The 26,936-nt window shown below is 45.0% G+C and overlaps 1 protein-coding gene across 2 annotated transcripts in view; it reads left to right on the plus strand.

Moving 5' to 3' along the window:
* The window catches only part of LOC141069622 (lysosomal protective protein-like), a 21,485-nt gene extending 1,030 nt beyond the window's left edge, over positions 1-20,455 (plus strand). The window contains exons 1-15 of one of the 2 annotated variants that reach the window (XM_073559340.1): positions 890-1,042; positions 7,791-7,954; positions 8,490-8,601; positions 8,688-8,738; positions 8,819-8,905; positions 10,237-10,392; positions 11,139-11,230; positions 11,703-11,787; positions 11,915-12,006; positions 12,577-12,649; positions 13,782-13,930; positions 18,845-18,920; positions 19,050-19,139; positions 19,456-19,557; positions 19,892-20,455. In XM_073559340.1, the coding sequence (XP_073415441.1) occupies positions 905-1,042; positions 7,791-7,954; positions 8,490-8,601; positions 8,688-8,738; positions 8,819-8,905; positions 10,237-10,392; positions 11,139-11,230; positions 11,703-11,787; positions 11,915-12,006; positions 12,577-12,649; positions 13,782-13,930; positions 18,845-18,920; positions 19,050-19,139; positions 19,456-19,557; positions 19,892-19,975 (1,551 nt within the window). In that variant the 5' untranslated portion in view covers positions 890-904 and the 3' untranslated portion in view covers positions 19,976-20,455. Of the gene's footprint in view, positions 1-889; positions 1,043-7,790; positions 7,955-8,489; positions 8,602-8,687; positions 8,739-8,818; positions 8,906-10,236; positions 10,393-11,138; positions 11,231-11,702; positions 11,788-11,914; positions 12,007-12,576; positions 12,650-13,781; positions 13,931-18,844; positions 18,921-19,049; positions 19,140-19,455; positions 19,558-19,891 lie in introns of those variants that run through there. The other variant, XM_073559341.1, reaches the window with a different exon arrangement.
* The last annotated feature ends 6,481 nt before the right edge of the window (positions 20,456-26,936 follow it).

Consider the following 26,936-nt stretch of genomic DNA (forward strand, 5'->3'; position numbering starts at 1 on the left):
CCGTTCACATGGCCGGCATCCCCGATTCCAAGGCGATCCCACTGTCGGAGGAGGACACAGTGATGGACCTGAAGTGCCTCCATGGTTCCGTCACTATCTCCTCCTTAAATTACCTCACATCCGGTGGAACGTCACATTTGAATTTTAAAATGCTCCTCGGGGCTCCGCCGTGCACTCCTTTGTCTGCAGGAAAAGTAATCTCCCGGCCGGGATAGACTCCATCTCAAAATCGGGACTGTCCCGCTGGATCCGGGACGGTTGGGAGGTATGAATACTCCGCACCATACACCTTGTGCACGCATGGCTCCGCACACCTCATACACACATGGTTCCGCTTTGTATGCTTCCTACACGCGTGGCTCCGTACACCCCATACACACACGGCTCCGCTCTGCATACCCCATACACACACGGGTCTGCTACATCCACCCTGTAAACCCCTCATGACCCCACACAAACTTCTGCTCACCAGCATCATGACAACCAGCACAGCAGAGTCCTGCACACACCAAGCCCCTGATCATGTGACTCCTCCCCTCCTGTGACTTCATCACAGGTCCAGTGTGCACAGAAGCAACAACCTAGCAAGTTATCGCAGGCTGTGGGGTGGGGGGTTTGCTGCAGGGGGGTCTCTGGGAGGGTGAGGATTGGGTTGGTGCATGGGGGGGGCGTGGCGGCGCAGTGCAGGAAAGAGTCCAGCGCAGGACAGACAGTCAAAAACGGGACTGTCCCGCCATATCCAGGACGCTTGGGAGCTATGAGTTTACCCTTTTCCTGATTGACCCAACGTATACGGCATACTTCAGGGTTGGGGGTTGAGCCCTCGCCATGGAGCAGGTACAAGGCGTTACACTGCCATCATCTGCCTTTAAGTGCCCATTCAGATGTCTTATTTTCTTATGAAATGATCTTTCGTCCATCTTTCTCAGGAAAGAAGAATATAAGCTTCTCCTATCCAGTGTTATTCAATGGGGCATTGCAGAAGAGCTCTTTAAAGGGAAGGTGCCATCCAGAAAAATTTCTTTCAGCAATTGAAAAAAATGTAAAGAATTAATGTCTACATTTTGTTAAAAAATATCATTTGTTTTTAATTTTGTAAAATATGAAAAATAATTTTAAAGTTTGGCATTTCCACTTGTTGACACTAGGGGGAGCAGCTACTGAAATTTGGCACAAAAACCTAGTGTACAACTAGCTCACATTACTGCCCTGCAGTAATTATGGGTGGAATCTGCTGACATGGGTGTGGTGTCACTCCTCTCCTCCCCTTCTGGGTGTATGCTAAGGGAAAAAAGAGGATGACATCTAGGAACACAGTGAGCAGCCATTTTGATGGGGCCTGCAAAATTACTGACTGTCTTTGCATGCAAAGTCTGCATCAGAACAGGTCATCAATCAGCAGAAATGTTTCCTGGATTTCTGTGGGGCAAGACGGTCCATCCATGTGTATAAAACACAGCACTCTATGTACAATCCCTGGCACCGAACAGGGTGCCCCCCGCATAGACCAGCACACTGCTCTCCTGAAATACTCTGTGCAGCTGTCACCCTGCTCCTTCCACCATTTATCAGGCCCCTGTCGCCTCGCTTTCACACCGCCAGGACAGGATCTGAGGAGAGGAATGGGGTCTTCGGTCACCGAGGATGGCAGGCAGCAAGGATTCTGGGAGCAGGGTGACAGCAGAGTATTTCAGGAGAGCAGTCTGCTGGTCTATGGGGGGCACAGAGGGAGATATATGGGGGAGGAGCAGGGTGACAGCACCACAGAAATCCAGGAAACATTTCTGCTGATTGATGGCCTGTTCTGATCCAGACTTTGCATGCAAAGACCCCATTCCCCTCCTCAGATCCTGTCCTGGCGATGTGTGAAAGCGAGGCGACAGGCGCAGTCTGAGGTGACGCTGGGGGGGAATGTAGCCATACAGTAACGATAAAAATGAGACCCCTCTTCAGCTGCCTCACCAGCCCTCCCCTGACTGCACCTCACTATTACCCCTGACCCGTGTGTAGGTGCTCAGCCAGAACCACCCCAGAATGGGTCCCATTTTAGCAGATAATACTGCCATAGTGTTCTCACATAATACCGCCATATAGTTCACACGTAATGCTGCCATATAGATCATACACAATACCATCATGTAGATCACACATAAAACTAGCAGGGTGACAGCAGCACAGAGTATTTCAGGAGAGCAGTATCACGGGATAGGATTAGATACATGGCTCAGCAGACAGTATCACACAGGAGAGGATTAGATACATGGCTCAGCAGGCAGTATCACACAGGAGAGGATTAGATACACGGCTCAGCAGGCAGTATCACACAGGAGAGGATTAGATGCACGTCTCAGCAGGCAGTATCACACAGGAGAGGATTGGATGCACGGCTCAGCAGGCAGTATCACACAGGAGAGGATTGGATGCACGGCTCAGCAGTCAGTATCACACAGGAGAGGATTGGATGCACGGCTCAGCAGTCAGTATCACACAGGAGAGGATTGGATGCACGGCTCAGCAGTCAGTATCACACAGGAGAGGATTGGATGCACGGCTCAGCAGTCAGTATCACACAGGAGAGGATTGGATACACGGCTTAGGCCTGTTTCACACTTCCGTTTTTGTGTCCGCCAAACGGATCCGTTTCTGGTTTTTTTGACGGAAACGGATGCCAACGGATCCGTTTTTTTGACGGATCCGCGGTAACCGTAATGGAAGTCTATGGGACAAAAAAACGGATCCTGCAAAAAATGGCGGATCCGTTTTTTTACGGAAAACAACGGATTTTGACGGATTTGAAAAAACGGAAGTGTGAAACAGGCCTTAGCAGTCAGTATCACACAGGAGAGGATTGGATACACGGCTCAGCAGTCAGTATCACACAGGATAGGATTGGATACACGGCTCAGCAGTCAGTATCACACAGGATAGGATTAGATACACGGCTCAGCAGTTGGTATCACACAGTAGAGGGTTAGATGTCCAGCAGATGGCCAAGTGTTTTGAAACAGCAGGGAGCAGCTCCTCCTATGTTGTACAAGAGCAGGGGCTGCAGCTGGCCGGGTGTTTTGGAAAGAGCAGCTCGGTCTCCTGGAGCTCATCCTGTATCCTCTCCTGCAGCTGGTGTGTGCAGTGAACATCCACAGTACAGCATCTGACATAACAGGGCTTGCAATACAGTGTAAATGGAGATAAAAGGAAAGCACTGGGCTCTAATAAAATGATGCCTGGCCACACCTACAGCTGTGAATTGAGCTGCCCGCAGAGGCGTGCCCAGTTCACAGCTGATGCTGCTGCAATGATACAGATGGGTTGGGAGCCGACTGTTCTCTCTTATGCCCAGGGACTGCCGTAAATGAGCATGGAAAGTGTCGTTCAGCAGCCAGCAAGGTAAGATGGCAGCCCCCAGTGGCTGCATTAGTACGGTTAAAAAAAAAAAATGCACACCATGGAGTCAAGCTTAGGGGACAATATCTTTTTATACTATTTTCTTTTTTGTATTAAATTATGAGAAAACACGGCACCTTCCCTTTAACACTGGTGATCCATTCACTTCCCATGCTGAGCTCCTTGGGTTGTCCTTCCTTTATTACCCCTGCACCATCATGGACATCCAGTCATCTGTATCAAGTATATTCCAGGATCAGGCCGGGCTGCTGCTTTTTTTTTTTTTTTATGACCAGTCAGCTTATAATCCCAAGACATTCCTGTTAAGAGTAAATTATGATTAGAGATGGGCGAACCTGAACAGTAAAGTTTGGCGTCTGTACTGAACACCTACTGTTAGGCATGGACACACTCTGAACATGGACTTCACCAGGATGTCCGTGTTACTGTCCAGTTTCAGCTGCAGGGCTGTGGAGTCGGTAAGCCAAACCTGCGACTCCGTCTCCTCAATTTCCCTTACTCCGACTCCCACATATATTGCTTATATTTAAGTGAAAAATTCATTGTAGTACAATGTGAACATCAGACATTTAATCATTTTTGATACAATAATCAAGATATTTAGATAGAACATAATGTATATTTATTGGAATACAACTCTAGAACATAACTGTAATATTGTAAATATGTAATACCGATTACATATACTGTGTATATATTACACTATGTAATTAACTATGTAAGTGGCAAAAAACAGTTTTCAACAAAAACATACTAAATAACATTTGTGCAGTCTGAGTTTGTTTTAAGAAATAGAATTGCCTCCATCAGATTCTCCTTCATAGATTACCTCAAATCTGACCTAATAATTTTTAAGGCTAGAGAACAACCTCTCTACACTAACTTGGGTTGGAGACAAAGCCGTAACCACATGGACAACATCTCTAACAATTTCTGGGTATAAAGGAATTGCCTCATGCACGGTCAGTTTTGATGAACGGTTGAATTTTTCTATGAGAGCAAGTGAAACATTTTTGCTGAAATATGGTCAGAGTGAAATCTTTTTCCTTGCAGCAACGCTTTGCCTGCTCAATGTCATCCAAATACTTGTCAAAGTCAAACTCCTCATCTGAGGATGAAGATATGGCAGCAGTAGCACGGTCAGGACCCAAGTCCTCTTGCGCCTGGCAGTCCTCCTGTAGGCCACTCATCCTAACTGCTACCTCAGTCAGAGCTTCTTTTCATTTAGTAAGCCGTTTATCATCAAGCAGTATACGATGTCTTGGGTCCACATACACAGCTATTGGAAAATAAAATTTTTCTGGCAGCTGTTTATCTGTTTCATTGAAGCAGAAATGCCATCTGCGATTAAACCTCCTCTTTGGACAGGCAAAATAGCAAGTTCTTCCACTCCTTTTGAAAATGCCAGGAGTTAAATCCTCAGCTTGTAGTTTAGTCACCGGTAAATGGGTGATTAAGCAATTCCTTCAATTCAGCCACCTCTGTCCATTGACCTTCATGTAGTGTTACCTGAGGGTTCGCCATATCTATAAGAAACTGTTTTAGTTCAAGCAATCGCTCAGTCATTAAATAGGCGCTGCCCCACCGAGTGGCTTGATCTACAATTGCCCCTTTCCCAGCACCTCTCCAAGATGGAATCAATTTTAGGGATTCTGGCGGCAATAACAAATTTCCTCACTTTTCCAACCAGATTTCCAGCATGTCCCTCTTGCAGACTATCTCTTATTGCCAGCTGCAGCGTGTGCACAAAACAGCGCATGTGATGAATATGAAAGCGTTTTGAAGCAGCTTCAACAAGATCATCTATCTCTACAGTATATGATTTTGCTGTTCTTCTGTTGTAATATCTGTTTGTTCCTCAGTTACATGAACAGCACTGTGGCCTTCCATCTCAAACATACTGAATCCTAAATTTTCTTCTAGCTGTTGTTCATTACACTCATTCATCAGTGTAATTGTACTTCTGTTTGAAGCATTGTCCGTTACAATAGCAAGAACCTGTTCTGTGTGGTTTTGTTTTTTTTTTTTTTTTTTTTTTTGCAGAACTTTTCCACTAAGGCCTGGAGAAACTGGCTGCTGTGATTAGCTTTGTATCTTTTACTACCAGTGTCTTGGTAACAATTTCTTTGTCGCAAACATATCGAACATTGATGGGAAAACAGTTCATTCTGTGACGTGTGCTGGCTTCCATTTTAAGAAGCATGAAGCATCTTTTGAGAGTCTTTTTAAGATCTTCCTTTTGTTTTGGGGCTTCTTCAATCACTAATTTTCTAATACTTTCTCTTTCCAGAGAAACACCAATAGAGCAGATTTCTAATCTGCTTTTGCTATTGAATACATTATCTAGGAGCTCAAAAACCTTTTCAGGTGATGCGGCTTTTTAAAAAGCTGATCTGCTTTTGCAGCTGGAAACCCTAGCCTCAAAATACGCAGCAAAAACGCTGTTTGTGAATGTAGCCTTAGATCAGGAATAGAACAGCCATTTATAGGACATGTCATAACTTTCCCAAATTCCTATGAAAAAATATTCAGCACATTCTGTATTGAACTACTGTACCCAATTTATTATATATTTTAGGAGTCGGTCCATTTTATACTGACTCCACCAAAATGAGCTCAGACTCCACAGCCCTGTTCAGCTGCCCGAACACCAAGTGTTTGTTGCGCTGTCATGTGCATGACAGCCCAGCAAATGCTGCTTCTGATTGGTGGGGAAATCCTCCTCGCTGGTTAGAGCAGAGGTTCCCACGCTGTCAAAAGACAGTGCAAGCGCTCAGCTGTGATCGGAGGTGTAAAGTTTACCTCCGGTCACTGGCGTCCGCTGATGGGACTACTGCTCCCATCATCCGACACCTGCTGCAACTAATAACAGTGAGCAGGAGCAGCTGATGGGATTATTCATCATCTGCTCCTGCGCTGTAAATAGAAAACTGGCGTGGGTTCCCCTGTATTTTTGCTAACCAGCCAGGCAAAACTCACATCTGGTGGCTGCAACCCTCAGCTTCAGTAAGTCTAGTTATCAAGAATAGAGGGGGCCCCACGCTGTGTTTTTTTTTTTTTTTTTTTTTTTTTCAATTACTTAAATAAACACTGAGAACCACTGGTGACTGAACTGCTGCTAGTGCAGTCTCACAGACCGGTGGTGACTTTATCGAGGTTACATCCGGTCACTGAGTCTGCGTTCCCAGCCAGGCTTAACGGCGATGACCCCGGTGAGATCTGCGCTAGCACCGTGAGTTTCTCACAGTGCTAGCGGGGATATCACACAGGTCACGGCAGTTCAGCCTGGCTGGGTACAGTGCCTCAGTGACTGGATGTAACCTCGATGAAGCCACCACCGGTCTCTTGACGCTGTGCTAGCAGCAGTTCAGTCACCAGTGGTTCTTGGCGTAGACTCTCATCTTGGCACCATCCAGGTTGAAAACTGTTTATCCCCCAGACATGGATTATGGCATGGGACAGGCATGGTATATTGTGGGTTTTTTTTTTTTGTTTACTCTTATTACAGGAGAACAAGGGCTTAGGCTGGTTTCACACTAGTGTTTTTTTAGCGCAGCGCATCGTGCGCGTGCATGCGTCCTGAGCCCCTATCTTTAATATGGGGTCGCATGGTGTAGCGTTTGCATGTGTTTTTGTAGTGTGTGCCGGACGCACCCTGTTGCATTTTTTTTTTTTTTTTGTGTGCGTCCAACCTGTGTGTATAAAAAAAAAAAAAAAAAAGCCTGCACACGGAATACGCCAAAAAAATCACATTAAAGTCTATGGGAACGCTGGCATGCACACGCCTGTGTTTAAAATGAGAGAGAGATTGATTTCTGGCTGACTTCCTTCCTCCGGGCATGCGCACTGTAAAATGCGGATCCTGCAGCAAAAAAACAGATCCGACGGATGGCCATCCGTCAAGATCCGCTGCTAATGGATCTCATTGGGGGGGAAAAAAAACGGATCTGCCAAAAAAAATGGCGGATCCGCTTTTTTTGAAAAACGGTGGATTTTGACTGATGGTCAAAAAACGGAAGTGTGGAACAGGCCTAAGGGCCAGAATTGGCGCATCTAATAGATATGCCTTTTCTGGGCAGCTCCGGGCTGCTATTTTTAGGCTGAGGGAGCAATATCCATGGCCCCTTACCAGCCTGAGAATATTTATTTTATTTCCATGGGGACCGCTCTATTCTTGTTAACTAGCCTTGCTGAAGCTTACAGGTAAAGATTTTGCCTGGCTGTTTAGCAAAACTACATGGGAACCCACACTTTTTTTTTTTTTTTTTTTTTTTTTTTTTTTTAATAATTTACAGTGCAGGGGCTGCTGATGAATACCCCCATGAGCCACTCCTGCTATCGCTGTAGTTAGCGGGGACTGACTGACCTCTTATGCCCCCTCCTAGATGCATCTGTCCATACTTTGGTCTGTGCTCCTGGGAGCTCTGCTGGTAGATGCTGCACCTTCTTCAGATGAGATCACTTACCTCCCGGGGCTTAAGAAGCAGCCGTCCTTCCGCCAATTTTCAGGCTACTTGAATGTGCCAGGAGGAAAGCACCTACACTACTGGTGAGTATATTATCAGCCGTTCTCCCATCTATTTATTTCTTACTCTTGTATAACACCATTAATTTGTAGCTTCTTTGCAATCATTAAATAGCACTTGCTACTAGTTTTGACACTGCTGAACCAATATAACAGCTATATAGAGGCTGGAACACCATTACACCATGTATAATCTTGTGTAGTGGCATTAATAAAATATACCACCACGTGCAAATTAACTTCCATGAGTAATCTGGTATCGTCACTTCCTGTGTCAGCCAGAGTTCCTCACAAAGATGTTAATCAAGGCTGGATGGAAGGTGGGTGTTGCACATTTCTGCCAGAGAGCTGCCTTCTTCTAAGATTCTTTATTATTGCTGATGTATAGAGATTACCTGATCGCTGGTTCCCTTTTAACACTCTGCTATGGCCAGGTTTTCAAGACTGTATTAGGAAAATCTATTGGAAGATTAAATCTGCCAAATTCTGGATGAGAATAGCAAAATGTGCAAACTTATTTGATCGCTGCCTCCTTCATCCTCTTTCTATTTCTCTTCAGGTTTGTGGAGGCTCAGAAGAATCCCAGCTCTAGCCCGCTGGTCCTTTGGCTGAATGGTGGTCCTGGCTGTAGCTCGCTGGATGGATTGTTAACAGAACACGGCCCCTTCCTCGTACGTCATCACCTTCAGATGTATTAGATTTTCCTATCACTTAATTACCTTGCCTGTGTCTTACACCCACCACCCTTCATCCTCAGATCCAACCCGATGGAACAACACTGGAATACAACGCCTACTCTTGGAACTTGGTAATTATTGGATGTGTGTAGGCAGTCTGTCTTTTAATTCATGTTTTGCTTTTAAACATGCTATTTCTATCTTTCCCTAGATTGCAAATGTTTTGTATCTTGAGGCACCAGCTGGTGTAGGCTTCTCCTATGCTGATAACAAGGACTACAAGACCAATGATACTGAGGTAGTAAAACCCTCTGCAAAAATAGAGGTCATGGAAATAACTGTTTTCGCTAGCTTGCTTTTATATTCAACTATAGCATCTTTCAGGCCCTCTTCACACAACAGTTTTGGGACAAAATTATTGCTATGTGGCTTGTTTAATGACCTGAATCGTCACTGTGAAAACTGCAGAAATGGCAGACACTGCTTGTCAGTCAACTTGAATGGCTTTTTATTTAATGCTGCACTTCATGATGATGGCTGAACAATGTTTGGGATGTCTTCTCTATAGATTTAAAAAAATAAATAAAATAGAACTGCTTCACACTGCGTGTGAACATGGCTTTTCGGAGGATTTGTCTCCACTTCAGCATCCTCAGTATGTGTTATATTGAAAACAACAAATGGTTGCATTTTTCTTTCCAAGCGCCAATCCCAACCGTTCGCTAGGGCACTTCAATCATGTAATGTACTTCACACGTGACCATGCAGCCAGTCAATGGTCGAAAAAATGAAGGCTGCACTCCTTAGACTTGTAGTTTTAATTCAAACCCACATGGCGTAGCAATGTTTTGGCTCACATGAAGTCTTTTTCAAGCTGAAAAAGGCTCAGTGTGAGCCAAAACATTTGCCACGCCATGTGGGTTTGAATTAAGATCACAAATTTTACTAGTCTACGGTGTGTGGCCTTCATTTTTTCTTATCTGGATTGGGGCAAGTATTGGATGCTTTGCTATGGAGGCTGTGCACCTGCTAACTGTAATTGTGCTGTTCCAATTTTTGCTACATATTGTCATTAATGTAGACATTTAGTCTTTGACTATAAGATTCATAGAATGTAAGATTTGAAGTCAATCACCACCACCCCCCAAACATGAGAATTCCCTTCTGGCTCTTTATCCTCCAATGGTGCTATCTTGCTGTAGTTCAGAGCCCCTAATCAACCATGTGCAGTCTCTCTCAGCTGGCTTCCTGCCAGCATAGCTCTGCCTCTGCTCTTCTCCATAGCAGAACTCGTAATAACTAGGCAGTGCAGAGCTTATACGTAAGCAGACCTGTTTCCTTCAAATAAATCAGTGATGTAAACCTGATGCATATGGCAGAAGAGAATCCTTTACCATAGTATATAGCATTTGCAGTTTCAGATCACTGATCTCACAATAGCAAAAAGCAAATCTTAACTATGTACTGTTTAGGTTATTACAAACACCATTTTGAGTAAAGCAGGAGAACTGAATTCTGCTGGAATTGCTCTCATTCTCTTGCAAAGTATAAGGGGCAGCTGGTATTTTGGATTATGTATGAATTTCTCTATCTGCTTGCTTGTCCTGATAAGTTTCCTCTGCTTCACAGGTTGCCTATAACAACTATCTGGCATTGAAGGAATTTTACAGACTCTTCCCGGAATATAGTAAAAATAGCCTTTACATCACAGGAGAGAGCTATGGAGGAGTCTATGTCCCATCACTGGCTCTGGAAGTTTCCCAAGACTCCAGTATAAATCTCAAGGTAAGGGATCTGTCACTATGTATAGACTATGAAGTGTTCAATGTGCAGATCTGCCATTGTAAGGCTGGTTTCACATTAGCGCTTTTTAAGCGCACGCACGGCCGGGGGTAGCTCCGCCCCCGAGCCGGCTCTCTGCCCGGCGTGCCCGCCCCTTGCTTGTAGCGCCGCCTCCTAGCGCACAGCGGCGCCTGCGATCGGTGCACCCTATCTTTAGCATAGGGTGCGCAGGCCGTGCACTAGTTGCGCTTTGACCTGCGCTGCGCACTTTTGACGGTGCGCCGTGCGCGCCAAAATCAAACTTTTCGGATTTTGGCGCGCACCGTGAAAAGTGCGCAGCGCAGGTCAAAGCGCAACTAGCGCACGGCCTGCGCACCCTATGCTAAAGAGAGGGTGCGCCGATCGCAGGCGCAGCTGTGCGCTAGGAGGCGGCGCTACAAGCAAGGGGCAGGCACGCCGGGCAGAGAGCCGGCTCGGGGGCGGAGATACCCCCGGCCGTGCGTGCGCTTAAAAAGCGCTAATGTGAAACCAGCCTAAGCTATGGATCTGTTCAAATTAGCTGAATATCCCAGTACAGTGGGTGCTGAAAACACAAGTAAGCCATATGCTCACCATTTATATAGTGAAGCAGCCTGGGGAACATGCAGAATACTGACAATTCTGCATATTGCTTGTAACATGCTGCCTTCCTTGCAACAAAGGTGGATTTACTGTACATGATTATATAAAACTTTTTTCCTTGTCTTTAGGGAATTGCTGTGGGCAATGGGCTGAGTAGCTACGAGAGCAATGACAATTCATTGGTTTTCTTTGCCTATTACCATGGAATCCTGGGTAGTGCGTAAGTGTCAATATTGGGCCTTTTTAAACTTCGATCATACTATGCTTAATCTAGAAGGGGAAAGTCTGATGTAGCTATACTAGTAATGTCCACTGAAGGTACCACTCCACAACTTTTTTTTTTTTGTCAAACTTGCATGTTCTTTCTGCAAATTGTGGTGGAATTCGGCTCCTCTAATCTAACCGTTCACTTTGCTGAGCTGCAATACTGTGCACAACTGTCAGGTGGTGCTGTTTATAAAAGAAAACACTCATTATTTTCTAATCCTGGGAAGCTTTTACCTCTGCAGTAGTCCAAGGAGAAATGGGCAGTGACTAACGGTCTTTAGTGCTATGTACCATATCTAGGGAGGTTGGTTGTTTGACCTGTCTATTTCAAGGGTCTTCTGACCCCAGGCCAACCATTGTCTGCAAACAGTAATCTGGCACATGAGAGGAACTGTAATTTCAGTTACATCTTCTGTTTCTTGCAGCCTCTGGAAGGAACTGCAGAAATTCTGCTGTAAAGACGGAACTTGTCAGTTCTACAACAACCCTGACACCGAATGCTCCCTGCGGGTAAGGGCCTTCATTGTGGCTGAAGAGCTGGGTTTGTCAAGAGGAAGTGACTTTCTATTAGTTTAATGAATTCTTCCACAATGTGGTTCTGCTGTATCTAACAATTCTGGTGTATGATTGTGTGCAGGTACAAGAAGCCATGCATGATGTATACAGCACTGGCCTAAACATCTATAACTTGTATGAGAACTGTGCTGGGGGAGCACCAGGGGAGATCCGGTATGTAGTGTCCCCGGGTATACGCTTACAATGACTACTTTCTGATGAAGTGTAGACTCTTCTAAAGATATTTTTGGAACTGACCATTTTGCGCAACTAGCTCTCCCCAACTAAGTAGTAATCGTGCATGGTCAGATCAGCAACACTTGCAATCCCAGCATGTGTTTTCTAACAGCTGCAAATCATGCAGCCACAGGGACCCTAACATAATATACCTGCACTTGCTGATGCACGGCTAACACTAAGATGTTATCAGAGTACGTTGGCTCATCGCTGCTTCTCCCCCCTCCTTCACTAGTGACAGAACAGTTGGGCTGCCCTTATACACTGCACAATCAAGATTCCACCTCACTAGAGATGTTTCTATTATGCACCACTTTCCCTCCTGACTTATAAATGACTGTCGATAGACTGTTTTGTATACTGACGCTAGCTATTACTGGTTTAAAAGGACACTTAGAAATTGGCATCTTACTAACCTTGTATTCCAGTTGGGGAAGCTTATAAACAACATATTGCACCTGAATTTAGCAGATAAGATTTTCCTAATCTTTCCTCCTTTTGTCTCAGGGATAAAGGTGATCACATAGCTGTCCATTTCCCTGGATTCATTTCACCAAAAATGCATGTGCACTTTGAGAAAGTAAGTGCATTGTATGTGTACTGTAGAGAAATGCATTGTTACTTATTCCTCTTTGTGTTTCTGAGATTGTCACTTGGGTTTCCTGGAGTCGGTAGTAGTAGATCTGTCCATGTCTTAACGCCAAGTCATCCTCCAACTCCGATTTCTGCATATCTGCAGGAGACTGTGTCACAATTGCCACGGGTCTTGCCTTTGGGTTGTCCCATTCACGTTATAATGTCAGGAAAAGACCCTGATTATGGGGCTGTATCACTTAGGCCGGTTTCACATTTGCGTTATAGGCCGCTAAGCCCCGCCTCCGGGCGCATGACACTACATGCGTCCCCTATCTTTATCACTGAGGACGCAGGCCGTGCGCAGTATGCGTTTGGCAGCGCCTGCGTCCTTTTGACGGTGTGCCGACCAGCGCCAAACGCAACCTGTTGCAATTTGGTTGCACTCCGTCAAAAGGACGCAGGCGCCGCCAAACGCATACTGCGCACGGCCTGCGTCCTCAGTGATAAAGATAGGGGACGCATGTAGCGTCATGCGCCTGGAGGCGGAGCTACCGCCGGAGGTGGGGTAGTGCTTAGCGGCGGCCGTGCGCAGGCCGGCGCTGCGGCCTGTAACGCAAATGTGAAACCGGCCTTACTGGGCTGCTTGCTGCAGTTTTGTGAAAATCCCTGTCCAATCAGCTGTAGATCTACAATGTCTCTCAATGCTAAGCTCTGTATACCCCACCCACATGACTGTCAGCTTTTTGTGGTGGTGGGATTATGCAGATTATCAATATGAAAAAGACATGGCAGCAGGTTAGTAGTCCATTAGTCATCTAGATATCAAAACTACAGCATGCAGCCTAATGAGTGACGCATCACTGGAGTTTGTGCATCTGCCCCCAAAATTATTCTGCTTTTAGATGACCCAGTAAAAACTGACAGTCTCTTTAAATTAATCTTTAACCTGACAGTATTTGGGGGTGGATCCAACATGAAGTCTACAACCTCTGTGTAGGTTCCATTCCTAGTTTTGGCTTTCATATCCTGAGATGCTGATGTGACAGTTGCCTGAGTTATTCAGCTACTGCGCTTTCTGGACATGTAGGTTACAGATATCACGATGTAAGGTCTCACTGAGCTTCTCTGTGATGCAGAAACTGGTTCTTCTGTCCGGCATGGATAAGCCTGTAAAATTGGACCCACCGTGTGTGAACACTACAGCTTCCAGCAACTTCCTGAATGACCCTTTTGTGAGGAATGCCCTACATGTTTCTCCTGAGGTCAATAAGTGGGAGGTCTGCAGGTAAGGACCCCACAATTCTTCATGATCACTTAGGTGAACAATAAAGTTTTATAACATTGCAAGGGTACATTCACATGGTTAGCATTCACAGCAGACATTTCTGCACCAAAACCACACCTTTTGGTGTTGCACACTTCCCCCTAAATTTCTAAAATACTTGGAGTCCTGCATGGTCTGCAGCAGGGTGTGCGGTCTTGATGGAAACCATGTTGGTCACACTATTTATAGAAAAAGGCCTGATGCACAAATAGGATCTGTAACACAATCCCAAATATGTTGCTACTTTTCAGTAACATCATGCAACCCACCTAATACAGCATTGTCATATGTAGTTCATGAAAACGCAGAATTTGATATTTATAGGTCATTGCTACCCCAGTTTCTACAACCGAGCCTGATCTGTGAAAAAGAACTTTACTCATAATTAAGCAACATGCATTGCAGCTGTGTTCTCCCGTCTCCTGTGACAGCACACGTGATAGAGGGGATCTGCCCAGTCAGGACAGGAACCCTACTGAAATTAAAGGGCGGTACCTCTCCCTCCCTCACTTCAGTTGGGTTGTCCTGACAGGGACCTGCCTGCTGAAAGACGGCGTGTCAAGATTGTCATAAATGCTCAGCCCCGTGCCAGCGTGGAAGGACAGGCAGAGCCTGTGCTCCGGGGGTGGAAGCGCCGTCTGCGGGTCCCCCGGGGGCTCAGCGTCTGAGCGGGCGTCAGCGCAGCATGGTCAGAGGTCCAGGGGCTCTTCCGTGCCTGCCACGCCGTACCGGCAGTCCAGTGGCAGAAAAATCTCTGCGCTGGCTGTATAAATAAAACCATATGGGATGAGACCCCTGATTTTGTCACTAGCCTTAGGGCTATAATACAAGAGGAGGTAGAAGGCTCCTTAAAGGCAGCCCTTAAAAAGATGGGTAAAAAGCCACAAAAGGGATTCTGGTTCAGAGACCCCTCTAGTGCAGGAAGGTTGGGAAAGATCTCTGTCCCCCTCCGCCTCTTCCTCTATTCAGTCCTCAGAATCCTCCCCGGACAGCAATATAGGGGGCCGTCCGTGTTTCCCAACAGAGGACGTAGAAAAGCTGGTCAAAGCTGTCAGGTCTACAATGGGCCTTATGGAGGAAAAAATTCCTAAATCATTGGAGGATGTTATGTTCGGAGGGCTAGAAGAGAACGCACCTTCCCTGTCAATGACAAGATAAAGGCTTTAATTGACAGGGAATGGAAAAAGCCAAAGAGGTTGGGTACCTTACTTTCTACATCAGAGGAGGTACCCATTTGAGGAGAGACTCAGACCTGGGAAAAGATTCCAAAAATTGATGGTGCCGTGCCTAGGTCCTCAAAGTTCTGTACCATAGAGGACTCTGGCGTGCTGAAAGACCCGCCTGATTAAAAAAAAAAAAAAAAAAAAAAAAAAAAAAAGATGGCTTCTTGAAACATATCTGGGAACCATCGGCAGGGGGGTTAAAACTGGCAATAGCTGGTACTTGTACCGCCCATGCCCTCATGGTCTGGCTACAACAAATAGAAGACCAAATTAGGGATAAAGTTCCTAGAGACTAAATACTATCAAACCTGACACTGGTACACGGAGCAGCGGCTTTCCTAGCGGATGCCTCGGCAGATTTCGTAAGGTTAACGGCTAGAGCGGCAGGCTTGTCCAATGCCGCAAGACAAGCCCTGTGGCTTAAAGGGTGTCCGGGGGATTTGCCATCCAAACATAGACTGTGTTCCATCCCATGTGACGGTCAATTTCCTTTTGGCAAAAAACTGGAGGAAATTTTGGAGCATGCAGGGGATAGGAAGAAAAGCTTTCCCTGATTTCCTGCAGAATCCAAAAGTCCTTTTGGAAGAGAAAATTTAATAGGGGTCGTGCCCCCGGGAGACAGAAGAAATTTGGTCTTTAAAGAAAAGAGGATCGGCGACATGTTCAAAGGGTCTTCCATGTCCTCAAAAAATCTCCATAATGACATCAGGTCAGAGGTAAGGGGGAAACACCAAGGTTACTTACTGGTAGCCGGTTTTCCCGGAGCCCATGACGGCACACAGAGGTGATCCGCCCAGCCAGGACAGGAACCCTACTGAAGATAAAAGGGGAGGTACCTCTCCCTCGCTTCAGTTGGTTTACAGAGCATGAGGGCCCCCTGGGTTAGTACACATGGTAAAACTATCACCACATTATATCTAACTAAAAAAAGCACCCAAACTATAGTGCACACCAAAGGAGTTTTAAGGGGGGGGGGGGGGGGGAATATACAGGTGCCGTCATGGGCTCCAGAAAAAAAAAACGGCTACCGGTAAGTAACCTTGGTGTTTTCCCGTCTCCCATGACGGCACACATGAGACTTTTGTAGAATAAGACACCTTAGGGAGGGACCAACGCTTGCAGCACCCTTCTACCAAAGGTTAGGTCAGTAGAGGAAGATGGATCAAGTCAGTAGTGCTTAAAGGTCAAAGGTGAGGACCAAGTAGCGGCTTTACAAATCTTTTCAATCGATACCTCAGCCTTCTCTGCCCAGGAGGTAGCCACGTCTCTGATGGAGTGAGCCTTGATTCCTTCTGGAACCGGAGCGCCACTTGCAGAGTAGGATAACATAATGGCCTCCCTGATCCATCTGGCAATGGTACTCTTGGCTACCCCGTGCCCTTTTCTACTGCCCTGAAAGGCTACAGAAAGGACTGATCTTTCCTCCACTGACTAGTTATTGACATAGTGTAATATGGCTCTCCTTACATCCAATGTATGGAACTTTTTTGCTCCCCAGGGTTTCTTGATTATTACAGAAAGATGGCAAGGAGATCTCCTGAGTCCTACGAAACGTTTGAGACCACCTTGGGGAGGTAGGCCGGGTCTGGTCTTAGAACAACTGTCATCCAAGATCTGCGTATATGGAGGGCATATAGATAGAGCTTGTAGGTCGCTCACCCTACGGGCCGATGTTAAGGCTACCAGTAATACAGTTTTAAGTGTGAGTAGATTTGGTGACAGCTCTTGTAATGGTTCAAAGGGATCTTTGGTTAAAGCTTCTAAGACTAGATTCAGGTCCTAGGATGGGTATCTTGGGGATAATGACCTGCCACAGGACTTTATGAACCAGAACACCCACCTATTGGCTGCTAGGTTGCAGTTTTATAGGGCCCCCAGAGCTGAGACTTGGACTTTGAGGGTGTTAGTGGCTAACCCAAGTTGCAGCCCTGACTAGGAATTATAGGATAGGTCCCACTGGAGCTACTTCTCCTAAAGGTTCCCCCTGGAAGTCTAGGAACTTTTTCCACGTTCTACCGTAGATTTGGAATGTGGTAGGTTTCCTACTCTTCAATAGGATGGAGACTAACCCTGGAGAGAATCCCTGGCGACTCAGTAGCGCCCTCTCAAATTCCAGGCTGCCAGATGGAAGCCCTTCACCTGAGTGGACCACTGGTCCCTGGGAAAGCAGGTCTGGAACCTCAGGTAAGATCCATGGATCTGTTACTGACACGAGTCTCGGAAGGGAGAACCAAGGCCTCCTCTGTCAAAACGGAGCTATGAGTATTACTCTCACTTGATCTTCCCGACTACTAAATCGGAATCATCGTTATCGGGAGGGGAGGGGGACGCGGGAATGTGTAGGCCAGGGAGAACTTCCAGGGTGGTTGATGCAAGCTACCACTGCACGATTGTCCATCATGACTCGAGTGTGGTGGAGAAGTAGCTCCAGTGGGACCTATCCTAGAGTTTCTACTGGAGGGGCTGCAACTCTGGTTAGCAACCAGCACCCTCAAAGTCCAAGTCTCAGCTCTGGGGGCCCTATATAACTGCAACCTAGCGTTCAATAGATAGGTGTCCCGCTTCATAAAATCTTGTGGTAGGTCTAGGCTGGTAGCCATCCCAAAGAAGCCACCCTGGGACCTGAATCTGGTCTTGGAAGCTTTAACCACAGACCCCTTTTGATCCACTACAGGAGTTGTCACCAAAACTACTCACACTTAAAACAGTATTACTAGTAGCCTTAACATCGGCCCGTAGAGAGCGACCTACAAGCTGTCTGTATGTCCTCCATATAATCAGATTTTTGATGACTGGCCGGATCTGGTCTCAGTGGTCTATCTTCCCAAGGTGGTCCTCAAGTTCCATAGAACTCGGGAGATCTTCTTGCCATCATTTTGTGATAATCCTAGAAACCCTGGGGAGCAAAAGTTCCATACACTGGATGTAAGGAAGGCCATGCTACAATATGTCAGTGACTAGTCAGTGGAGGAGAGATCAGTCCCTGTTTGTAGCCTTAGGCTATGTGCACACGTATGTAGAAAATTTTTGCATAAAATTCTGAATCCTTCCCAGAAAACGCGCGTTTATGCGCAAAAAAAGCATGTTTTTTATGGTTTATTTCTGCGCGTTTCCAGACCCATAGAAAATAGCTAAAAATGCGGAATTTTCCGCAAATTAATGAGCATGCTGCGTTTGTTTTGGGGTGTGTTTTTTTTTTTTTTTTTTTTTTTTTTTTTTTTACCACAAAGCTGTTTTTTCACAGTAAACGCATACATCTGCACAAATTGCGGCATTCATTTAAATGAATGGTAAGCTTCTTTTAAGCGTCCTTGACACTGTTTTTTTTGGTAAAACCGCGAAAAAAACCGCTGTGTGAGAACACGGCCTTATAATCACAGGCCAAAATTCACACAAGGCATATGCCAAGTTTGATGTAAAATTTAAAAAGCATGTTTAGTCTTTAAAGTGGCTGCATTAAACACTCTGATTTATAAATTTACTACTTACTGATGTCCAGTGCTTTTCTATGCTGTTCGGATACTGGCTTTTTTAAAAAAAAAAAAAAATTTTTTGGGGGGGGAGGGGAGATAAGCTGGCTATGGCCGGAGGTAGTCATTTGGCTTTCTATGACTTGTGTGACATGTTAATGTTTTTTATATTGCTTCTGCAGTTTTGATGTATACCGAACCTATGGTCGTGTGTATGAGACAATGGCAGACCATTACTTGAAGCTACTGAGTACCCTGGTAAGAAGTGCGGCAATGGAGCATACCAGTGTCAGGAGGCTGATCATGGGTTATGTAGAACTCTGATCCTAAGATTGCGTGTAATAGTTGTAGTATTGGTATGTTCCTCTGATATCCTGCTCTTCTTAGAAATACCATATTCTGGTGTATAATGGAGATGTGGACATGGCCTGCAACTTCCTGGGTGATGAGTGGTTTGTGGATTCTCTGCAGCAGAAGGTAACTTAGACTGTCCTGACGTCATTGCATTGCCTGTCATCAGTATGTAATGTTTCTTTTTTTGGGGGGTCAGCTATTATATTTTGACATCCATACTTACTGCAGTCTGTCTGTACATATTGATGAGCTTTAGCTTTTAATAACTACCATAATGTAACACGGTATTCTCATCTGCTGGGCATTTCCCATGGTGTCAGACTGCATGCAATATTCTGTTTTCTGGAACAAAACTGAGTATTTCATACTCCCAGCACTCCTGAGTGACTGCACTTTCTCTACAAAGTTTTACCCAGCTATTTTCTGATGACTGTTTTAGCTGCAGGTTCAGCGCCGGCCATGGCTTTATACAGATGGTGGCCAGCAGCAGATTGGAGGATTTGTGAAGGAATTTAACAACTTGACCTTCCTGACAATCAAGGTATGACTAGCCTCTGGAGAACTGACCACCCCAAGAAGCCAATGTAGCTACAAATTCTCTATCAACACTTAAAGGGGTATTTCTAGATTTTGCAGCATATCTGAAGAATATAAAACAAGTAGTTGTATGAGAATCCTATGACCCATTTAACAATTGAAATGTCACTTTGAAGTTGCTTGCAGGTTTGTTTGTTAAAACCTATAGGATTTGCAGATGGTGATTAGAACCACTTCTTGAAGCCTTTTAACCTCTTGTCTATCATTTAAAATGACTATGTAAGGCTTGTCATGTTCTGTAACTTAATCTTATTTCAGTCTTTGTTCTCTTCCTCCAGGGAGCCGGTCATATGGTGCCAACGGATAAACCCAGCTCTGCCTTTATTGTCTTCAGCCGCTTTATTAACAACGAGCCTTTCTAAAGCCTGACCATCGCTTCTAAAACTGCAAAATATTTATTGAGGGGTTACAAGCCTCCAAAATCCAGGAGCACATTTTCTGAAGTTTGTTTAAAACTGCTGCAAATTTCAGTAATTTGACCAAACTCTTGTATCCTTGGCATGAATCATTTGCATGTCTCTTATGAACGGGTCATTGTCTCAGGGTGGTTATTGGCACTGAAATACAATTATTCACTATTTTTCTTCAAGCTGATTTAGTTTAGAAGTAGTTGATTTTCAACGGGTTTATCAGATTTGTGGTCTAACAGTCAGTGACTTATTAACATTTACTTGAAAGATAATTGTAAGATGGCATGGATTCCTCCTGTGACCCGATGTCTTGGCTGTATGTCACAATGTCATTGCTTTTGCACTAACATTTTTATTTTTCGATACGTTTTTTATTTTGTACAAATCAGGATATAGCAAGTGTTTAATTAAATTCTGTATTTCTTTACTGAATCTTGTCTCATTGTTCATTTTTTTCCAGAAGAAATGTTCAATTTGGGTTTCGGGGTGTCGTGCGGGAGCTTGTGGCACCATCACCATATGGTTAACCAGCAGCCTGCGTCCCGGCATGGTCACAAAGCACAGCCGGGAACAGGAAGTCACTGGGACCTTTCGCCTGAGTACACTTCCGGGGGTGGGTACCAGATGCTGCAGGAGACGCCAGCTTGACAGCAGAGCCCCCTACAGGCGTAGTACTTAAGGGTGGATCGCCAGCCTGGGGCATCTATGCATCAATAGAGGCACAGCAGCCCTCTCCATAGCAGCAGCAATAGTGTCTGCAGGCAGAGCAGCTGCAGGGACCCCAATGCCAGGCTCGCCAGGATGGAAATTCTGGATGCTCCAATGGGGCACGCAGGTCCAAGGATTCCAGGACAAGTCGGTGCAGTTCTACCAGGATGGAAGATTCCACGGTCCCTAAAGGAGACCTTTCGGACGACGTCCTGTCTCCGGTTCTGGTACCCTTCAATTTCTCTAATTTTAGCAATACAAGTCTCTCTGGCTTTCTGGTAGGAGCCCCCTAGAAAGTTTACAGGGAAATCAAAGTGCAAACTGGAGGGTACACGGACTCTGAGGGCAGGATCTGGCTAACACATGGCCCAAGAAATTATGCCAGGTTTGTGTCAATGACATGGTGGCCAATAAGACCCCTGACTTCTCTTCCACCTTAAGAACTCAAAGCTGAGGTGGAGAACTCCTTAAAGTCCTGGTCCTTTTCAGGGGAAACACCAAGAAGGGATAGGGCTGAAGTGTCTCCCTCATCGTTGATGACATCTGATGAGGGAGTTCTGCGGGATAATTCAGAATCCTCATCAGAAAGAGACTGGCTCAGGTTATTGCTTCCCTCTGGAAGAGGTGGACAATTTAGGTAAGGTCCATAATGGGACTGGTTGACTAGAAGCCCAAGAAGTCTATCCAAAATGTCATGTTTGCAAAAAGAGTGTATATAGACTTTACAGCAGGGGATCACAGCTGATTCTTTCTGTGAGTAAAAAAATTTCCCCACTTGTTTTTAAACAATATTTTACCTCACAAAGAATCAGCTGTGATCCATGCTGTAATGTCTGTATACTCTTTTGCTTCCTCCCAGGAGATGTGGTATGATCAGACCATGTTTCTGTACGGTCAGACACAGCCATTATGGGGCACACTTAGAAGATTATCTTGGCACGGGAACATTTTATTTAAACACATCCAATTGTGTAACTTATTCCAAAATTTGATTAAAATGTACTTTTTAAATTTGTTAACCATAAGCAGTTATATAATACACACACATCCAGTACAAGATGTTAAGTTTGATACAAAATATATATATATGGTCAGATAATATTAAGAGATGAAGCATATGTGCATCAATTGTGTGTAAATAAAGCAAACATTACATCAACTGAATCATAGTAGTATTGTTTTATTATACCAGTAATAAAACCTGCCTAGCTTATAAACTCTACCTACATCTACTAAACTATTCCGCAGCCTACGTCTATATAATGAGTAGTTTAGTTTACTGTGCGACATCTCCGCTCTGCAAAGTGAGGTGAGAGGAATTCCACCTCTCCCAAATCTTCTCGAATTTACCCGGGTACCCTCTATTCTGATACAGTGTACGTTCATATGGGATAATCGAATTTACCAGATTGATCCAGGACCCAAGAGAAGGAGGTGGACCCCCCCCCCCCCCCCCCCCTCCCTCCCCAATCCACCGTAATGCTAGTATCTTCTGTGCCACGAACAGTGTCTCCTGTAAAAAAAAAAAAAAAATCCCAACATAATGACCCCATGCTTCCTCATCCCACACTCCAAAAAGACAGATCAGTGGCTCAAGGGGAACTGGGGTTTGTACCAAGGATGTTAATAATGACATCACCCCTCTCCAGTATTGCGCAACAACAGGACAGCGCCACCAGATCATATGAATGAAGTCTGCACCTATTGAATGACATCTCAAACATTCCGATGACGGGTATCTGCCCATCTTAAAGAGTCAAATATGACTGATTAATAATATACAACTGTATCATCCTGTTGGCAGACGGAGATACCCATATTGGTGACTCCAGGATTTTTTCCTATTCCTCCCCCTGTGTATCCGGGATGAGCCCCTCCCATTACTTCTTAACGGAAACCAAGGCACCTTCTGTCCCCACTGACAACATGTATGTATATAGAGGAGATGAGACCTTGAGGGCCCTGTGATTTGAGAATCCCTATCGGGTAGAGACGAAATGGCATTCTCTATACCCATACATCTCATGTGCGATTGAAAAGCTCATCTTAACTGTAAATAACGGAAAAACTGGGATCTCGGGACACCGCGGTTAACCTGTAATTGCTCAAAGGATACCAGTGTTCCATGATCATATATAACCTATTGTAGAGACACTATATTGAACTCAGCGGAAGGATGTTCGAGTAATACAGGGAGATAGTCATCCCATAAAGGCATTTCAGCTACAACATCCCCAAATCTAACCACTCCCTTAATCTGTCTCCATATCGATCGTGCCAGACGGAGCAGAGGCAGCAGCTTTGGGACATTTACTTTCCTCATTTCCAAAAAACCCAGTGGGCAACCGATCCCTGTAGCATGAAGTAGATGACTCAGAATTCGGGAGATGACCTCCAGGCATCCATGTACTTATGGCCTTGGTCTGTCCAGCTAAATAATATAAAAAGAAATTGGGTAACGCTGTCCCTCCTCCCCTCTTGGGCCTCTGTAGAGTGGCTAGTTTAAGTTTAGGCCTGGTTTTCCCCCAAATAAAGGATGTGATTTGGGAATTCAAATTAGCAAAGAAAGATTTGGGTACCACCACCGCACTATGTTGAAGAGAGTAACTAAGTTTGGGGAGTAATATCATTTTAATAAGATTAATACGTCCGGCTACAGACAGTGGAAGTTTACCCCAAATCGCAAATTTACCCTTGACCTTCTCCAGCAATGGTTGTATATTGAGCTGCAGGTCAAGTTTATTACCCTGAGAAATATGAACACCCAAATATTTAAAATTGGTTACAATGGGCAGTGAGGAGAGAGTCTCAAGTCGTGGCACTGGAGCATGGGAGAGAGGCATCAAAGCAGATTTCTCCCAATTTATGTATAGGCCAGAATATTTACTGAATTCATTGATAGTAGTGATCACTCTTGTCAGGGTCTCCTCCACTTTGTCCATAAATATCACCATATCGTCAGCATATAGGCCTATGGTATCCGTCCGACCCGCTATTTCTATACCAGCAATATTGGGGGAAGATCTTATACAGATTGCCAGCGCCTCAATAGCAAGAGCAAAAAGGGCCGGGGAAAGGGGACACCCCTGTCAAGTTCCCCTGTACAGTGAAAATGATTCAGATATGGAGTTATTTACGATGACCCGGGCCTTGGGCTTCATGTATAAAATATTAAACCGTTTTTGAAATCTATCACCAAATCCATACCGCTGCAAACATGCACGGAGAAAAGGCCATTCAAGCGAGTCAAAGGCCTTGGCCGCATCCAGCGATGCCAGTGCCCATTCATTATCTGGTACCAGAGAGCTATATTGGACACGTCTGATGTTTATGGTGGTGCTCTTCCCCGGCATAAAACCTGTCTGATCAGGGTGTACTGTACAAGATCTAATATAACTGAATTCACTCTTTTGGCCAAAATGTTTGTAAAAATGTTATAATCCACATTTACTAGTGATATAGGCCTGTAAGATCCATAATCTAATGGGTCCTTCCCCTCTTTTTTAAGAACTATTATATTGGCCTCATAAAAGGACTCTGGCATGCACCCCCCCAAAATCCCTCGAAACACTGCCAACAAAAGGGGCGCCGGTATATCCTGATATTTCCTATATAACTCCACAGGAAATCCATCCGGCCCAGAGGCCTTCCCGGAGGCCATGTCTTTTATGGCATCCTCTACCTCCTCCAAAGTAAGCTCAGCATCCATTAAGGCCCGTTGGGAAGGACTTAGTACAGGAAACTCTATATCTAACAAATAATTTAGACACTCCGGGTCACCCACATCGGTCTTAGAATTATATAATGAGCCATAATAGTCAGAAAAGCATTTTAGTATCTCCTCGGTTGAGGAAACCAAAGTACCTCACGAATCTGCAGAATTGTGTTAGTTGCATTATGCTGTCGTACTAAGTAGGCCAGAAATCTACTTGCCTGATTCCCCATTTCAAAATAAGATTGCCGGGCAAAAAATAATTTACGTTTTGTCTTGGTGTCAGTGTATTGAGTGTATAACCTTTGAGCGGTCAGCCATTCTACCCTATTACTGTTAGTTTGATCCGATATATAGGCTGCCTCCGAGTCTTTCAGACGTCGCTCCATCTCGCCATCCTCTTCCGATGTCACCCGCTTAATGTGAGAAATCGTAGAGGATAGACAACCACGTAAATAGGCTTTAAGAGCATCCCAAAATACATTGATATTTCGGGGTTCGGGGTGGGACGAGACGAAGCAACATAACTGATCTATCGTTCTATCAGGGGAAGTTATCAACTTCAACCAAAAAGGGTTCAGCTTCCATGCTATCCTATTAGTCAATGGCCCATATTTAAGCTTGAGAATAACTGGACTATGATCCGAAATCCCCCTGCTTCCATGTTTAATATCATCCACCCATGCTGCCAAACTAATGGACCCAAAAATGTAGTCTATGTGAGACAAAGAGCGTTTAGTGGAGGAGTGGCAAGTATATTCCCTCGTCTCTGGATAGCGCACCCTCCATAGATCTAGCCACCCACTACCCGCCATGAACTGTGACAGTTGAGATGTGCCCCATGGGGGGACCCCACCCTGTATTCCATCGCCCAGTCTCAATTTATCAAGATGGCCATTCATGACCAAGTTAAAATCTCCCATGCAAATGACATGTGCGTCTGGGTAATTTAAAGCAAAGCTCAATGCCTTCTGGATAATTGATATATTGGCCGGAGGGGGATTATAAATACAAAGAATGACATTTCTGAAAGTTAATCAGCGCATGTACAAATACAAATCGTCCCTCGGGGTCCTTCCGGGCCTCCCTGACCTCCCACCGAACATCTTTATGGATCAACAGTGAAACTCCCCTTTTTTTTTTTTTTTTTATCAATTAGTGTTTATTAAAGATTTTCAAAACAATACAGTGCCATCAAACAGTAATAACAGTAACAGAGGTTAACCAAAAATGACCAGAAATAAGTAAGGAAAAGAAAAAGAAGTAGGGGAGAGAAGCGGGAGGAGGGGGTAGGAACGGTAAGGGGAATAGGGGGAAGAGGAAAGGAGTATAGGCATTCACAAGGCACTGTCTAGCAGTTCAGTTATAGACAAGGGTTCCTGGCAAACTATGGCAAAATGAGAATATTATGTCAATGATGCTTACTTATTCCCACTCAAGTAAACGGTCAAACAAGGTGGAGCGGGTTAATAGAGGAATGACCACTATGTAACCAGGGGTGCCAAATATTCTGTCTTTTGGTTTTGGCAGTCATGGAGTGAGCCAAGGCGAGTTCATATTGGCAGTGGACATTAAGTTTATCAATTAATTCACTAATATTGGGAGAATTAGTGTCTTTCCATCTTGAGGCGACTAATAACCTGGCAGCTATTAGAATATGTGATAGTGTACCTCGAAGTATGTGTGGAATTTCCTCCAGGCCAATGTGAAGAATGGCCTGCCTAGGTGACAGATTCAGCTGGATCCCCAAGACCTGTGCAATTAAAAGGTCCATATCTCTCCACCAGGGCCGAAGAATTGGACACGACCACCAGGCGTGTTCCAGAGTTCCCCTGTGACCGCAACCCCTCCAACATTTGTCCGACCCGGCAGGGTCATAGTGAGCCACCTGAACCGGATATTGATACCATCTAAGGTGTACTTTTTTTAATTGTTCGAGATGATTGACGCAGGCAGATACCCGTAACACCTCACCCAGCCCCCCCTCCCAGTCTATCGGGTCAGATAGGAAGTTCAAATCCTGTTCCCACTTGATCATATATGGCAGTTTAACATCTTCTGCTGGGTCGTTGAAGGCTTTATATAATATTGAAATTCCCTTCGGGCCAGAGTCAGGCAACAAGAAATAACCATTAACCCTGTTATTTAAATGTGAGTTGAGAAAAGGCGAGTTTGGGGAATTATGAAGTAGATGACGTATTTGCAAGTATTGATAGAAATATCTTCGGATATTCGGGAAGTTAGAGGCCAAGTGGTCAAAGGGGACAAGGCCAGTGGCACCCAATATCTGCCCTAATGTTACGATTCCAGCATCAACCCAAGGCTGGAGATTAAGAAATGGGATGTGTGTCTCAAGGGCTTTTAGGGATAGGGAATCATGAGATAATTTAATCAGGGAAGGGACCAGTGCCCTCCAGTAGTGGAGAGCGGTTTTCATGGTTGGTAAGGTAGGGAAATAATCAGTGATTGCAATTGATTCAGCCTCAAGAATTG

Source organism: Dendrobates tinctorius, unplaced genomic scaffold (genome assembly GCF_039654945.1).
Source record: "Dendrobates tinctorius isolate UK_male_01 unplaced genomic scaffold, ASM3965494v1 ptg000270l, whole genome shotgun sequence".
Lineage (NCBI taxonomy): Eukaryota > Metazoa > Chordata > Amphibia > Anura > Dendrobatidae > Dendrobates > Dendrobates tinctorius.